This window comes from Castanea sativa, chromosome 1, assembly GCF_040712315.1.
Source record: "Castanea sativa cultivar Marrone di Chiusa Pesio chromosome 1, ASM4071231v1".
NCBI lineage: Eukaryota > Viridiplantae > Streptophyta > Magnoliopsida > Fagales > Fagaceae > Castanea > Castanea sativa.
The window spans coordinates 31,065,910-31,084,315 of record NC_134013.1 but is presented as its reverse complement, the minus strand read 5'-3'; the positions used below and the strand labels follow the sequence as shown (position 1 = coordinate 31,084,315).

General features: G+C 34.5%; 1 protein-coding gene across 1 annotated transcript; it reads left to right on the top strand.

Annotated features, from left to right (window-relative positions):
- The first annotated feature begins 295 nt into the window (after positions 1-295).
- Positions 296-748, top strand: LOC142624935 (uncharacterized). Its single transcript, XM_075798660.1, has one exon. The coding sequence runs from the start codon at positions 296-298 to the stop codon at positions 746-748; it is 453 nt and encodes a 150-aa protein (XP_075654775.1).
- The last annotated feature ends 17,658 nt before the right edge of the window (positions 749-18,406 follow it).

Genomic DNA, 18,406 nt, shown 5'->3' with positions numbered 1-18,406 from the left:
CCCTTCAGTCTCCAGTGAGGCGGATAGGACGGTGTGTTTCTGTTGCTAGGTCAGCGTAACTCTTCGGTTTGGTAGTTTGACTGTCTATGTGGATATGGCTAGACTTAAGGAGATGTGGGCTCGTTTTTCTTTGTCCGAAAAGGAAGAACGAGGAGCTAAAGTCGTTGGACATAAGGAAGCTATCATCCATCGTTTGGCTAGTAAATTCTTCGCAAAACAGGTTTTGAATGTCGATGCCGTGGCACTCACATTCATACCTCTATAGAAACCTAGTGGTGAACTTAAAATCCGAGACATGGGAGATAATATCCTTCTATTTGAATTTGAAGACAGCCTTGATCTTGAACATGTCCTAGAGTTTGAACCTTGGCCCTATGATAAAAATCTAGTGGTTTCTCAGAGAACTTCGGATGCTGAGGAAGCCCTTTTACTTGACTATTCTCGCTCTTCGTTTTGGATACAAATTCATAATGCTCCAGAACATCTCTTAATTCAAGAAACCAATGAATTGGTTGGTAAAACCTTAGGTATGGTGCAACAAGTGGCTGACCCAAAAGATGAAGGGGCAGGGGGTGAATTCTTGAGGGTCAAAGTCAACTTAGACATTTCGCGGCCACTACCTAGGTGCTGTAAACTTTGGGCGGAACAGAAACTTGTGGGTTGGGTGGGCATAAAGTATGAGCAGCTTCCTAATTTTTGCTATTGGTGTGATCGAGTTAGCCATGGTGAAAGAGGTTGTGAGATGTGACTGTGTAGCAAAGGAAGGTTGCGAAAGGAGGACCAGCAATACAGAGATTGGCTACCTGCTAATCCCGTGAGGGCCGTTTGCAAAATAGTGACAGTTATTCCAAGGGTATCTCGTAGTAAAGCACCTTGGAAGAAGCATACCAACTCATAGACTCAATCTCAACGTGTTATGGTTGAAGTGCCCATGCAATCTAGCCATGTTGGTGCTCACAAGGTAGCAAGGGGAAATGAAGGCAGTGGGTTTGAATCTGTGGTACCTAATCTCGGTCACCCAGTGGTTGTGGATGTGATACAGGAAGAGAGCATAGGTACTAGGATTGTTCATGAAGCATGGTTGGAGAAGAGTATTGTAGGACTCTCAATTTCCGATCCTATGGACTCCCGGGTCCCATTGGTGGAGCAAGACAGCCAAGAAATTTCTCTAGTTCAATCAGCTTTGCCTAATCCTTTGGTTGATAATTTACTTGGGACACCAGGCCCAACCCTTTTGACTAAGGCATGGAAGAGATTAGCTCGGGAGGTGGGTAAGGTTACCAAGGACAATGATGTAGGCAGTGTGTTCACGTCAATGGAGAACAGCGTTGACAGTGGGAAGAAACGCATGAGCATTAATCTCAAGGAACAAGTGGAGAGTAAAAAAAGTTGCATAAACTTATGTGGTGGGAAGAAGGAACAAAATTTTGAGGTGGTGGATGCAAGGCAAAACCGCTGAGCATTATGAGTTGTCTGAGCTAGAACTGTCGTGGGCTTGGCAATCTACAGACAAAAGATAAGCTTGTTGCCCTAGTGACAACAAAAGATCCCAAAATAATTTTCTTAATGGAACTAAATCTGAAAATTTTACTTTGGATAGAATTCGTAGGAGGATCCATTTTGCTAATCTCTTTTTTGTTCCATGTGTCAATACAGGTGGGGGCTTTGCTTTGTTCTAAAAGTCTGATTTGGACATAGATGTTCAGACCTCTTCTGTTCGCCACAGTGATGCTATTATTAACCGTGGAGTGGATGACGCCTGGCGGTTCACGGGTTTTTACGGAGATCCTAACACTGCCAGCCGAGAAAACTCTTGGGATTTACTTCAAACATTGAGTCATCGTTCCAATTTGCCTTGGGTTTGCATGGGTGACTTCAATGAGATTTTGTTTGCTAACGAGAAAATGGGATAGTTAGATAGGCCTGAGAGACAAATGCAGGGCTTTAGGGATGCTTTGGATTATTGTTGTCTGAAGGATCTTGGTTTTAATGGATTCCCCTACACTTGGTGCAATTGAAGACCTGGAGATCAAAATACTTGGGTACGTCTGAATAGGGGTGTGGCGACCGTAGATTGGATCCTTCACTTTCCAGCATCCCGTATTCATCATCTAGAATCTTTTCACTCTGATCATAAGCCTCTACTGCTTTGCTTAGTTTATGAATTCAAGTGATTCTATACGAAAGGGTGCCCTTTTCACTTTGAAGCCATGTGGTTAAAAGACAACACTTATGAAGATGTGATTAAACAATCATGGGGTGGAGGTCTGGTGTCTGATGTGGTGTGGGGTTTTAATAGGAAGATCGCGGCTTGCCAAGATAACTTGAGAGTGTGGAATAAAAACTGCTTTGGGCATGTCCGCAATTCCTTGGCCAAGAAGCTTAGGGATTTAATGTGTGCCGAAGAGAAGGGTAGCTATGTAACAAACCCAGGGAAGATTTACAAGTTAAGGGATGAAATTCAAAAGCTCAAAATTTGGGAAGAAAGCATGTGGAAGCAATGGTCTCGCAATGCTTGGCTTAAGGAGGGAGATAGCAACACCCGTTATTTTCATTGTCGAGCTAACCAACGGAATCAACGTAATTTCATTTCTGGGTTAGAGGACAGTGCAGCCCACCCAAATGGGTAGGATTATTGAGGATTATTTTCGGTCTATTTAGACCTCCTCCAACCTTTCGAATTTTGACAATATTTTGCAAGGTATTCATCCAGCTATCACCGAGGAAGCAACTGGGCTGTTAGGCCACAATTTCCATGCAAATGAGGTTAGGGTTGCGCTTAAACAAATGACTTCCCTTACTACTCCTGACCAAAATATGATGTCACCCATATTTTACAAGTCGTTCTGGCATATAGTAGGAGAGGATGTCACTGCCGTCGTGCTTAAAGCCCTTAACATAAGTGTGGTTTCAGAATCCCTTAACTCCACTTTTATTTCTTTAATTCCGAAAATAAAATAGCCACAGAAAGTCTCTGATTTTCGACCTATCAGTCTGTGCAATGTTGTTTATAAACTGAGTTCAAAGGTTTTGGCAAACCGGTTAAAAAAATTCCTAGCTAGTGCTATTCCTGAATCTCAGAGTGTGTTTCTATCCGAAAGACTTATTTCTGATAATGTGCTTGTGGTCTTTGAAACGTTACATTATTTAAAAAGAAAAACTCAAGGGAAGAATTGGGTCACATGGCACTCAAGCTTGATATGAGTAAGCATATAATAGGGTGAAATGAGAATTTTTGGAGAGAAACATGCGACACTTGGGGCTTGGAGATAGAATGGTAAATCTTAGTATGGCTTGTATAAAGTCTATCTCTTATTCAGTGCTCCTTTATGGCCAGCCTGTAGGATATATTAAGCCAGAACATGGCTTACGCCAGGGTGATCCACTATCGCCTAATCTTTTCCTTATGTGTGCTATGGGGCTCCAAAGCTTGTTACATAAAGCAAAGATGGATGGGCATATCCAAGGCGTAGCTATTTGTCGAAATGGACCAAGGCTCTCCCTCTTATTTTTTTTGCTGATGATAGTGTGTTATTTTGCCGGGCAAAAGAAGAGGAATGTCAGAAAATACTAGATATTTTGGGTATCTATGAGAGAGGGTTGTAGTAGAAAATTAATAGAGACAAAACTAATTTTTTTTTTCAGCTCCAACACCACTCCGGATATGCAGACCCGGATCCAAAATATTTTGGGCGTACCTACTATTCGTCAATATGAGAAATACTTGGGTTTGCTGGCACTTGAGGGAAGGACTAAGAAACAGAGTTTTATTTATCTAAAGGAAATGGTGTGGAAAAAACTTCAAGGGTGGAAGGAAAAACTTTTGTCTTTGGCAAGTAGAGAAGTGCTAATCAAATCAGTCATACAAGAAATTCTCACGTACACTATGGGTTGTTTTAAGCTTCCTAAAGGTTTGATTAAGGAATTGGAAATCATGATTCGTAAGTTTTCGTGGGGATAAAGTGGTGGTAATAGGAAGATACATTGAGTTAAATGGGATAGACTTTATGAGGCAAAGAAATTGGGGTTCAAAGAAATTGAGAAGTTTAATGATGTTTTGTTGGCCAAACAAGTGTGGCAAATGATTAATAATCCTAATTCGCTTTGTCATCATGTTTTCAGGGCTAGATTTTTTTCCGAATTGTTCTATTCTTAAAGCAAGAGAGTCCATTGTGGGGTCCTATGCACTGAAAAGCATTCTAAGTGCAAGGGATATGATCCGAAAAGGGATGGTTTGGAGGGTAGGGACTAGGGAAATAGTGAGGATAAAAGGGAATAGGTGGTTGCCGGATCAAGCCAACTACTCTGTCATTTCCCCCCTTCCTCAGTTGGCAGCTGATTCAAGAGTGAGTTCCCTTATTGATCAAGACAGATTCATGTGGAAGGAGGAGGTTGTAAAGCATTTATTCCTACCCCATGAAGCCAACTTAATTCTAGGCATTCCTTTGAGTTTTCAACATCACCCCGATCGCATTGTGTAGGCTCACACTCCCTCGGGTATGTTCACTACTAGTAGTGCATATAAAATGCTTGTATCCTGTGATTCTATGTCCACTACAGGTAGTTCAAATCTGGATAACCAAAAGAAGTTCTGGAAGTGTCTTTGGCAACTCCGTGTTCCAAACAAAATTAAGCATTTTGTGTAGAGGGCGTGTAATGATGCTTTACCAACAATGGAGAATCTGCATCAATGTCATGTCACTACTTCAGCCATTTGTGATCTGTGCAATGATCATTCTGAGGATACTATCCACGCACTCTGGCTTTGCAAGGAAATTGCTTGTGTATGGTCATCTCTGGAGTGGTTTCATCAAGTAATCCCAGTTCAACTGGCTAGTTTCAGAGAGCTTTGGTCCAGGTTTTTGCATTGCCAAGATAAGTTTAGAGTTGAAATCTTTGTTATTGCTGCGTGGTGTATTTGGAGTAGGCGGAATGCCTTGCATTTTGGCCGAAATGTCCAACCTGTGGCTCGCATTTGCAGCAATGCCGGCAACATTCTGTAGGAGTTTCTTGAAGCCCAAGTGGTTGAGTTGGTCCCTCCTTGCCCTCAGGTTGTGCAATAGTGGCGTCCTCCGGCACCTCACATCTACAAGGTTAACTTTGATGCAGCGATGTTCCGGTCCTCAAACCTGGCAAGGTTAGGTGTGATTGTGCATGACAACCGCGGTGAGCCTATTGGGGCGCCTTCCATGCCTATTTCTCTTGGTCAATCCGTGGTAGAGTTGGAAGCCTTGGCCTATCAGCACGCAGTTCAGTTTGCTCTAGAGATTGGTCTTTCTCATGTGATAGTCGAAGGGGATTTCACAATAGTCATTGACGCGCTTCGACATGGTACGAGAAAGCTTGCCAGTTACGAGAACATTCTTGATGACATTCGTGTTTAGGCCTCTGTTTTTCAGTACGTTGATTTTATTCATATTAGTCATGTTTGTAACTCTGTTGCTGATGCGTTAGCTAAGAAAGTTAGTTCTATTTTAGGGCTTCAGGTGTGGTTGGAAGACTTACCTGCTGACATTGCCCCTCTTATGTTGCGAGATGTTCATTGATTTTATTTTTGGAATAAATTCCCTGACTCTTGGTCTGGTTTCTCAAAAAATAAAAATTAAAATAAAAACCCTCATCTCACATGGAATTGTACGGCAAAGAAGAGGTACTAATTTCATTAATTATTTTTTTTTTAAAAAAAATACACCTCATCTCACAGTGCTAAAATTGATGTGTATGACCCAATTTTGTGGCTTCAAAAATGGTTTAAAGCCCAAGGTAAATAGGTCCGTTTTTTCTTTTCTTTTTTGGGTTTAGAAATAACCTCTCTCAGTCCTAAGCACCTTGACACAGTCTTAACCAAACTTTAATACAATAATTGCAACCATCTTTGACATTATATTTGTCACATTTAATTAATCTAAGGACAAAAGTTTGGCAATAATTTAGTTGTAACTTAAGATTACAACATCATTTAATATCTTTTTCTTAAATGTGAATTTTGACAGACCCACAATTGAATTACATCTTATATCTTCCCTACTTACCAAATTTTTCAGATAAAAAATCAATAGTTAGGTCATCAATTCAATTTTTAAATTTTAAATTTTTATAATATAAAATTATGTATAAAAAAGTAAGTTTATAAATCGAATTGTAAATAACATCCAATTGTCACGAAATCTAATAGGTGTATTATAGATATAAAGAATACACAATCTAACGATTAAATTTTTAAAAAATGTAGTCTTGTTAATTTTTTAATGAGAGTTGTAACCTTAAATTACAATCAAGTTTGTATCCAAACTTTATCCTTAATCCAATGTTTAAAATCTAACATAAGTAAATAAAATATTTATATAAATGCTTAAATTAAAGAATGATGCATAGAATCTTATGGTAGTGGGATCTTTTCCACTTGTTTTGAAGTGCATGACTATTTTACCGTAAATATTAGTTTTTAAAAATTATACAGGCCGGTGTACATAATATATATCACGTCATCTAAAATCTTATTTTAAAATTTTGGCATCATTTGCATTCTTTTATTCATGAGAAATTAAATATTCTTAATAAAATTAACCGTCTACATTTCAAATTTGATCCATTTTTAAATGAAATATATTGATTTAAATCAATAACTTAAGTTTTGGTTTCTTTCGCATTTGAAAGAAAAATCACTCATCATCACTCATCATTGTATTTGTGATTGAGGTGTGAATTTGTATTAAAAATTGAGAGTGTTCATTTCTCAATTGATCATGCTAGGTATACAAGACACTAAAGAAGAAAGTTTCATTTATTAAAAAAAAAATAGATGATGTCCTGCATGATGAGCAGATACTTTATAATTTCATTTGAATCATTTTTATGTATAGTACAACCTACATATAATATTTATTTTATTTTTATTTTGTTGTATAATATTTATGTTTGCCCAAGATATTGTTGAATACTTTGAAACTTTATATTTTTAATTTATATTTTCTTTTAAAAAAAATTATAACACTATTAGACTATAACTTATTATAATATTTACAATTTAAAGTAGAGTTTATTTTTTAAACTGAATAAATGATTTTGAAATCTATAAATAAGTATTTAAAGCAAAAAATACTTTTATATCCTAAAATTACATAAATTTAAGTAACCTCCCATACATTTCCTCGACTACACCATTCTCACAACCAAATATGGAGACCCCAATCTCAAATGCCCAAATCATTATTTCAATGAAATTAAGGAAATCATTTGTAAGTATCAACATAAAGAGGATGCGATTAAACAAAGAGAAATTTGCTAAAAACACATCCATTTGTCAAAATTTAATTGTCTTTGGTTGTCTTCCATATCCTTTATAAAACAAAAAAACACTTTGAAATCATTATTGACTTTTATTTTTATCACTATGGCTCATATCATATAAAATAGCAGTAAAAAACCTACCAAGAAACTTTCAAATTATGAGTTCTAAAACAATATTAAAAAAAATAGCTAACTTCATAAATAATCAATTAAAAAGTTTTTTTTTTTTTCTCTTTCATTCTAAAAAAAAAATATTTATGACTTTCCCACACCAAAGTCTCAAACACCCAAAGACTCAAAGCTATTCACAACCTTTACTAAATTCACAACGTCTAACTTTAACATCAAAACTGTAAGCTACCATCACTGAATAAAAAAAACACTAGCCCCCTTCCTTGATCAAATCCTACTCATATGGGTTAGAATCAAACGGTACGACAATGTTGGAGTTATGTAAGTGTCGTTGAAATGTTGGATTCAGATCCTCTAGAGTTCCTAGGGTACTCTACCAAGTAGAGTTCATTAAATCCTAACCACTCTTTAATGATTTAATGGTCTAGATTCTGCCATGTCAGCATTTCATTAACAATCATCTTAATTGTTTTGTTTACAACATTATTTTATTATTTTAAGAATATTATTAATGAAATGCTGACATGGCAGAATCTAAACCATTAAATCATTAAAGAGTGGTTAAGATTTAATGAACTCTACTGGTAGAGTACCCTAAGAACTCTAGAGGATCTGAATCCTGAAATGTTAAAGGTAAACGACATTGTTTTTGGTATGTGTGTATTTGAGATGAGATAGCGTGAAAGACTGTGGGCATGCGTATATAAAGAAGTAGAATGAAAATGGTGAATGAAAATGCAAAGAGTTTTGTGTGTGTGTGTGTGTGATGAAATGTCTTGAAACACTCAACCAAATAAAAAATATAGTATTTATGAAACATTGAACCAAATGAAATAAAAAAGTCCATATTTTTAAATTTATTCTTATCTCTAATGTGGTTTATGAGAATTTCAATTCTCTTTTAAAAGAATGCACCACATGACGAAACTTCATGCTCTCCCGCACAAGTTCTTTGCTAATATATATATTGATATATATTTACTGAGTGATAGGTAATGTACTGTACTGGTAAGTGGAGTATTGGTTATGTTTGTTATGCACACATCAAAAAAACAATTGGTATATTCTTCTCAAAAAAAGAAAAAAGAAAAAGAAACAATTGATATCTACTTAGTAGATTAATGATTTTATTGATTTTGAATAAATAGCAAACAATTATCTGTCTTTTTTTTTTTTGGCTTGTTAGGGTCAAATATTACAGAATGTTGGCAAACCATTTCCTAAACATTGTTCAATTTTTATTTAAGTTGTTAATTTTAAGATATAAGAGTATGTTTGAAGGTCTACACTAAAGACACAAGAAACAAAGATCTTATTGTGACGGTTGTGTGCCAATGGTTTGTTCCTAACATCATCTCCAGCACCATATTAAAGATCTTGTTCTAAGAAAAACTGTAGCACAAATAACATAGTTCAATCTAGTTCTTGTTGTAGTGTTAAACATGAATTGGGTATTCGTGCATTGAAGAGATTCACAAGATAGAAGAGTCCAACTAAGTTGAAATTGTATATAGTCACAGAGTAATTTTATTGTAAGCAACAATACTAAGATGGTGATATTCTTGTATTGATATACTTCCATTTTACTTAGTTAATGTCTTTTATTTTGTGGTGATCGATAATTCTTCTTAGGGTTTTTACCGATCAAGGTTTCACTTTTTGACCATATTGTTGTGTCTAGATTTATTTATTTATTTGTTGCACTTTATGTTTGAGATACGGTTGTACCCATCATAAACTGAATCAGACATGTGCATAATTGGCATAATTAATTAAGTTGATAAATTAAACTTAAAATTAATCAAATGGGATCTAAATTTCCTAACATGGCTAACAGCTAACAATTATCTGTCATTCATGGGAACGACAAACTAATATATAAGTATTATATATATCCTTTCGCAGGTACTTAATTAATTTATAAGTTCCCCCTCAAAAAAAATAATAATAATTTATAAGTTTATCAACCGCGGCAGATCCTTCCAATGCAAATAGAAGCACAGTCAGATTGCAATTTACAACCCTAAAAGAAGATCTTGTTTCATATCTAAGGATGATGCTGGACAAGACATTTTGATTTATGGAAATAATCCAGTGTAATCACACTATACCTTTTCCAAATGGGTTGGAACATCCAGGCCCCAGAGAATAAAGGATATCAAACTTTACAACACACGGCGATTTTAATAACCTATTGGAAAATTCCTTAAGATTGTCAAATCCCAACTGTGAGAACCAATTTATATTGAATCACCCTTGGGACCACCCGTGTTCTGACACGTGGAAAATTCCCATTTCATTAAGACAGTTATAAAACAATAATGACAAAAAACGATGGCACTTATGTTTGTTAAAGATGGTGCAATGATCAATCATGCCACGAGAAAAGAGCCGTTGGATTTTGAAAAAGTGGGAAAGAGACTAGCTGAAAAAGCTTGTATCCAAAATTAGTATAGTGTTTGAAAGCTTAAGAGGGGTAAAAACCAAAGAGTAGTACATAGTAATATAAAGAGCTGTGAAGAGGTACATTTTTTTTTTAATAGCTGAAGAGGTACAACTTGGGGTAGTAACATCTGTGGTTGGAATTTCTGTATTCCTCTCTTCACAGAGATTCGTTTGAAAAAAGGAATGACAGCAGGTCAGGCACTTTGTCATTCACTGACCGTAGTCATGGGGGGAAGGTGATCGAGCACCATTGAAAGAAACCACAACATTTTCAGTTAATTAATATGGTAATTAATGCTATATGATTGATAAATCCACTTCACAAAATTAAACTATATTTTAGGATTTCATTCAAAGTCAGCTATTGGTGATAGGAGCTCCATCTCAATTGTCAGATACGTTAGAAGATGTCCATATTCCAATCGACCACTAATTCTATATTACCTTTTACTAGGGCCGTCAATTTCTACCATGACTTATAATATATAAATGAAGATGGAGAGCAAAAGATTAACATTAATGGACAACTAATATGTGTTTTTTTTTTTTTTTAGCGTTTTCCTGCAAAATTATACTCAGGGTTTTATCAATTTAGGTCAGTTGGGGCTGATCCTAATTAAACTCAATTATTAATTCTTACCACTTCATCCGTCCATAATTAGTGGATCACTAAAGAGCAATGAGTTGAATTCAGATCTTAAAAGCATACAAGATTTGCCTTTGTTTTTTTATTAAATTACAATGATCAATCAATCAGAAAAGAATTTTCAATGAGCGGGATAAGATTTGTTTTGTTGCCAACTACACAAAAGAAAGTACATCTCATCTCTCAGTAGCTATACTCACACTACTAGTGTACCAAGGGGAGAGAGAGAGAGAGAGACAGCAAGAGCTTGTGGCCAAATTAGTTTTTATACCAGCCCACCCTTTCTCAGGTACTTGCAATTGCATCTTTGATGTCAACATGGGCACATGATCAGAGTCTTAACACACATAGAAACAGGAATTTTGCTCTTCCTGCAGGGCATCAAGACAATGTTTTCCTTGTTGTAAACTTCATAAGAAAGAAATACCACAAATTCCACAGAGAGGAGAAAAGAATGATCCTTAGTCTTTCATACAAAGAGAAATACTACAGTCCATGCCATACCTAACCAATTAAACTTACATTCATGGTTGACGTCTAATATTTATTTTCCTCATATTATCTTAAGGTCAACAATAAAACGAAAAGAATTAATGAGCAGCAGCCATATGAGATGGAAATTCTTGTTAAAAACTTTACTTTGCACTACCATTGTTGGACTTGGAACCACATGCGAGGATATTTCGAAAATTGCACCCTCCGGGAGACATGTCTAGGAACTTGTTGCAGTAAAAGAGCAAGACCCAAGAAGCAATTGTCGTAGAGCGTGAGAGCTTGTGAGCTAGCTTCTCTCTCTCATGCGTTGCCGCTTTAGAGTTCCACTAGCAAAGCAAGAAATATAGCCGCTTGACAAAACCCTAATGAAGCTTAGTTTTCAAGAAGAATATATATGAACAGCATATTAAGAAGAAAATAATAACCATCTTACATACTTTTAACCCTAGTCAATAAAATCTTTAGTGTAACTAACAAAAGAGGAAATGATGTAGAACTGTGGAAGTCTTATTAATTTATGCACAAAAGCAAGAAGGGTCTCTTCTTCTTCTTTTTTTCTTTTTTTCGTTTTTTGATAAAGAAGGGTCTCTAAATATGCTTACCTTTGTTGATTTTCCTATGTCGAGCTCCCGTTCTAGCCTACCAAACAAGACAAACATGACAAAATCTTTATGATAATCTTACAGCAAGACTTGTCAAACTTAATATGGATAAGTTCAAATAGTGGCATTACCTCATCAAAAGAAGTGTGCTCGGGGTTCCTAAAGAAGAAAAGTAATTGTTGAAACTAATCTTTAATAGTATATAAGGAAACCCACTTCAATTTAAATATTGACTAAACAAAACAAGGAAAGAGATTTGCACAAAAAGAAGATGTTTTAATTAAATAAAGATTACAGGAAAGGGAGCTCCCTTCAGTCCAAGTACAGGAAGCTTAAGATTCAATCTGTCTCCCGCATCATTCACTCATTTACTGGGTATTCTTTCTCTCCTTTTAACACAGTATTTGGATGAATGAGTCGGCAGCTAATTGAAATCCCACTGCCACCCATGAGTGGACTGAAGAGAGCTCTCTTAACCATTAATAATTAAGAAGAAAGAGAACAAATACTAAAACAAATGGAAAATGAAATGAATCTTTGCTTTATATGCAGGACTAAAGCACAGATCCATGTGGGTTTCTCCTAAGTAAAGTGTTAAGATTGCCCTTGTCTCCCCTTGGCAACCTAACCCTAAAACACCAACAACAACACAGACAGGTGAGGATAGTGACTTCTCAAAAGAAAAGAAAAAAGAAGATATCTAAAAGTTCTTGGAGAATGAAGGGTAGAGAGAGCTTCAGCTATCACCAGCTCAACAAAGCAGGCAACTCATAGATCCATTTGATGAAGGAATGGCTTTATATAAGCTAAAAAGTAGAAAAAGAGAGGTTGAGATCAGACTAATTAATATGTGTTTTTAAATACTGGGGGAAAAAACAAATAAACAAGATAAAAGGGAGTTATTCATATTCTTGTTTGCTTTCACATTGTCATGTAGAACAGTAGACCTACCAATCTCTTGCATTATGAAGAGCCCCATCACTTCCTTTGCATCTACTCTCTAGATTTTTTTATGAATTTCTAATAAGCATGCAGGATGCTATACTTTAAATAAGTTAGCATTAATTCCTTTTTTTTCTTACATATATAATTCCTTGCTAATTGCTGTCAACAAAAAATCCTTGCTAATTAATAATAATTATCATTACTGTAGATATGCTTGCTATTGAGGAAACCATTACTTATAGACCACATTTATGCAGTGAGATAATAATAATAGAACTCATTCTTAGTGAAATGACAAGGCAAATTCCTTTCAAACCATTGTTATCACTTCAAATTTGAAAGGGTAATTTATAATATCTTTCATTGGTCCTACTTGATTCGAGTCTATCAAGGTAGGGTAGCCCAGTTCACTCTCTTCCGTGGTTAGTGGCAATTGTAGAGATTATTATTAGCTATATTATAGGATTGAAATTGCTTTACAAGCATATTAGTTTTATAATAATAATAATAAGGAATTGTCATGCAATACGTATTTGCATCCCGTATCCACTGTTTGATGACTAGGAAACTTTCTACGTGGAATGGATACCAAACCATATATTTAATAAACCCCCCCCCCCCCCCCCCCCAAAAAAAAATGCAGTGTTATCATCCTAGGGTTTCCTTTTGTTCTATGAACAATACATTGGATAGGTACAAACCTATTTAGACAAGTCCTAGCTACTAGCCTTTTTACTTCCTACCATATTATATTTGCAAACTTGTCCAAACATTTGTGATAAATTATGATCTCACTACAAGAAAAGGCAATCCTTTAAGTGACTAATATATATGTATATGACACGTGGTAAGTTCTTAAAGCCATATTATATGCGCCAAAGCAAATCATTACAGTTCATCAGCGTTGTCTAAAGCAAAACTTATCAAGTCAAAACGAGATATAGATGTATCTTTTTTGTGCAGATGTGCAAAGACAATTTAAGAGTCATATTATATGCACCAAAGCCAGTAGATACAGTTCAGCATTGTCTGAAACAAAATGTGTCAAGTCAAAACGAAATATATATGTGTATCTTTGCTTTACAGATTTGGAAGACTAAGTCAATTTGGCAATCAAATTATAAATACTGTAACAAAGACCATGCAACTTTCTGCCAAAAAACATGTAGAGAGTGTAAAAAGTTTTCCACAATTAAAGGTAGTTTAGTAATATGTGCAAAGTAATATACATAAACTGGAGGATTTGAACTAACTCTACTGTTCACTGCATGTGAATTACATTTTTTTAAATGTCACGACCAAGCACAACATATGTATCTCAAATCCTTGCTTAATTTAGGGAGTTTTTGCTCTGAACATCATGTCCCACAAGACTAATAGTGTCTTTCGCTGTTTCACTTTCTTCATTACCCAGGTATAAGGCAAGTTTGTGTATTAAGTATTAGCTAAATAGCTGACAACTTTAAAGCTCCTCTTTTGCAATGATGGAGATTGATATATTTATATATTTGAGTGTGGAGGTGTGGGGTGGTGTTTAGCGCCAGTAATCAAATCATTATGTAATTTTTTATTAATTTTAAATAATTGTCTTTAAAACATTTAAGCATATAAGAAAAACCGAATGTAATTGGTCTTCTAGGTTTTGCACTTGTCATGGCAAGTTCATCCATTTCATCCATATACTGCCATTTTAACATTGTTGTGATTTGGAATAAATGGAAACAAATTTATAAGATTTAATAAAAACATTCAAGCACGAAAACAATATTTAAACGTGATTCGTTTAACTCTAAAAACACAACCAAAATTCATTATTCTTGATATAAATTACAACCACTCAAAATCAAACTTCATTAAATAAACTCTCATAAACAAAAATAAACAAAATCCCTCGCAAACTCACTCCCCACTATACCCAAAATTGTTTCATATGCATTATGCACACAAACTCAACAAATCACATGCGTTGGAATCTTTCAACCTCAAAAACATGCACTACCACACCAAACCTCACACAAGATGACTAATTTGGATTAAAACCATCAAACCCTTTACGTACATAAGGTCTTTATATAGCACTCCAAAATATTATTCTTTAATTAATAAGGAATACTCAGTTACTTCTTTAATAAAGAAAACTTTTTCCTTCCATACCAAGGAAAATCACTTTCTCCTTTACCAAAAAAAATAACTAAATAATAATTTCCTTCCGGACCAAGGAAACCTAATAAGTAGATGAAATCCAAACAAAAATTTGAGAAAATTTCTAACATATCCCAGCCTAACCCAAATTCCATCAGATAGCTAGTCTTCTTTTCTTTTTGCTATTGCTCCACACTTAGCTCTAATACTAGTTTTTCAGGAATTTGTGGCTAGCGGAACCATATTCATTATGCAAGCGAAAAATTAAAACATCCAAATAAAACAACAATATTTAACATATTTTTGCCAACTTTATGCCTACATCCATGAACAATACCAACCAAAATCCACTATCAATGCTATAGATTATAAACACCATACTCAACCAAATCTCCAGAAAAAAAAAAAAGAGCGTAACACACTCCGATAACACATCACTCACAAATCTCATATGTATAACTCATATCCCATTACAACTAAAACAATCTCACAAATGAGATACAATCCCAATGCCCTAATACACCTAATAGTGTTCTTATACTAACAAAACGAACCACTTTAAACTCACACGTGTAAATGTTTTTTAACGCCGCAAGAACTACCAAGCTATTTCTCAAAGAAACTAATTCTATATATAGACCCTTTGCAATATGGTCTATATATATTCAATACCTACTCCTTAGTAGATTTGGAGTAGCTTCTTTAGTGGACCAAAACAATACTAAAATACTTATTTAACAGAGAATATACATTCTTATTTCCACTTCAAGAAAACCTCAACCAAATCAAATTACAAATTTGAGAAAAACTCTAACAAATTTGAAATCTCCATCTTGCATGATTCAAATTCCACCATGAAATTTTCCTTATTTTTATAAAAGTTTAAACTTAATTCAAGTAAGCTTGACACTGGAGTAAAGTGGCTGCTACAAACATGGTAGCATGGGGAGTATCCAAATAAGCCTACAACCCAATCTAATCAATTTCTTAAGCCCAACCAAGTTGATTTTCAAGCCCAGCAAATAGAACCATGATTTTGAACGAATTTCTCAATAATTTAGAAGATATTTAAAGATTAATAGGTTATTTTGTCCAAGAAATCAAATAGTATTTAATTGGGGTTTTTCTAGGGAATATAGCTTTTATGTTTTCATTCTTCCATACAAGTCATTTATTTTGTTTATAGTTCCTACGTTTCAAAGTTATGAAAATGTAATGTTTTTAATTTCGTTCTCTTATACTTTAGAGGGTTGTCCTATATAAGTCATTTGGTTAATGGAATAAAATCTGAATATAAAGTGTTTTCAGAATAAGCTTTTGTGCTTTTGAGAAGATGAATTTTTAAAAAAAATTAACTCTTATCCCTTGGTTGGATTTCTTTGGGTGGTGAGTTTCGGTTTAATTTTTGTATCTCTTTGAGGAGTGATATTCTATATCCCATTAAGTAGTGAGCTAATCTAGTTTTGTATCTTTAGTTGAATTTCTTTAGGTTGTGATATCTATATCTCTTTGGGTTTGCTTTGACGATGAGTTTATCTATCATTTTAATTTTTAAGTGTTTTTCTTACCCTCATTTATCATATCAGATAAATTTGGGTTGCCCCATATGATTTTGTTATCAAAGCTTCCCATGAACAAATTTATCATTATTTCCACTTTTAAAGCAAAACTTGAGTGCGCCTACATCAAACCAATTGCCAACTTGTGCCAAAAAGGTTATATCTTTTCTTGAATTACACTAGACTGTCCTTTGAGCTCTAGAATTTTACGTAGGCATATTTTCACAAACAAACAAGAAATTGAAACGTTCATATAAGACAACAATATTAATGTAGTTCAATTAACTCTATGCATATTATTGAGCGACCACTATCAAATATATGTATTACAATAACTCTTAATCAAAACTCACAAACAACACTCACACACTCCTCACAAGCAAAACATAAACAAGCTTCTCACTCACTTACAATCCTAGAGTCCCAATACACCCAACCGATTTCACACTCACACAATAAACAAACTCACTAAATCACTCATGCAACTATCTCTCGACTTCAAAAAGATTACCACATTATTCCTTACACGAGCACTACCTTTGGCAGAGAACCAACCTAATTAAGACTAAAGTCACCAAACCTTCTGCAACAATTACTATGTGTAAGGTTCTAATTCTATTCCTTAAAAGACAAGGAATTCCTAATTATTCTTCACTAAGAAAAATTGTTTCCTTTTATACCAAGAAAAATTCTTTTTGCTACACACAAACGAAAATCTTTACCTTCCGCACAAGGAAACCCAATCAAAAAAAAATCAAATCCAACTAAGAATTTGGAACAATTTCTAATAGACATATTTTAGGGAGGAATTTCATGTCTTTTAAAAAAAATTACCTTAAATGGTTGATATCTTTTAGAATCATCTATCATATTTTTATGATTATCAAAAAATCTATTATATTTTTATTACTTGAATTAAAAAAATGGCTGAACTGATTAGCTTATTGAGTATGGATTAGAATGGTGTCCAGTGACTAGTTTTACTAGATACGTTGAAATGCAGACACGTGTCCAACAGATGCTTCTCCCGTTCGGTATACACAATTCACCTCAAACTTTGGGATTGAGATTTTTTTTATTACATTATACATACCCTAAAACCATGATAGATTTGTATTATACCAGGAAACGAATAGTAAGACTTGATATTCAGAGAGAAGTTCAGCCAAAAAAAAGATATTCAGAGAGAAGTCAATCGGATTTAATATTTTACAGAAATTAGTCTTTTTTAAATGATATATTTTTGATGGGTTTTTTAAATGATATTAATATAAGGCCAAAAGCTTATATTCAAAGTGAAATAATTAAAGAGGGATGCATTAAGAAACAGACATAGGAATAGGGGGAACCCACGAATTAAAGAGCCAATAGGAGTATGATGGCAATGAGAAAATTTTAATATTTTATCACATCAGATTCTCAATCACTTACTGAAATCAGTGTCTTATCAAGCCAAAAAGGCTGCCTATGACCTGAATGAGAAATGGGTAGCCCTCTCTTCACCATTCTCTCATTACCGTTTCATATCCATTGTCCAATCACTACTTTTTTCTCATCTGTCCATCCATCCATCTAGTCTCTTCTTAGATCTACCATAGGTTTTCTTTAATTAATATATATAGTATAGTATTCTCATTGTAATCTATATACACAATTCATGGGCTTTTGATTAGCCATTGGAAATTTCGAAGTTCACTCACTGAATCGTTTTCTGAAAAAGAAAAAAATATTGAGTAATATGAAAAATCTAGAGATAACATTGCTATTTGAGTTCCAAAAAAAAAATTTATTTATGTATTTTACTTGCATAAAAAAGCATCAGAATTGTATCTTGTTAAATAATTGATGTCCCCTCTAGGGATTACTATGCTGTGCTATTAATATTTATTTACCAGAAAGGAAAATAAATTTTTTTTTTTAAATCTCATCATGTTATTTTGTCATGATTTTAAAATTCTATAGTATTCATCATTTTGTTTTTTTACTTTCTGCAGTACGTAGCCAGAAAAAGTTTCAATGGCGTTGTTGAAGACAATGTTGGCCAGCGTTCGTACAAGATGTCCTTACCCTAGTAGGAAACTGATCGCTATAGCTTGGAACCCAACTTTAATGGTAGAATTTTGATCTATATTTTGACATTTCACACGCAT

Excerpts from the sequence above, each read along its gene's own strand:
- LOC142624935 (XM_075798660.1), top strand. The coding sequence starts at position 296 with ATGGGAGATAATATCCTTCTATTTGAATTTGAAGACAGCCTTGATCTT.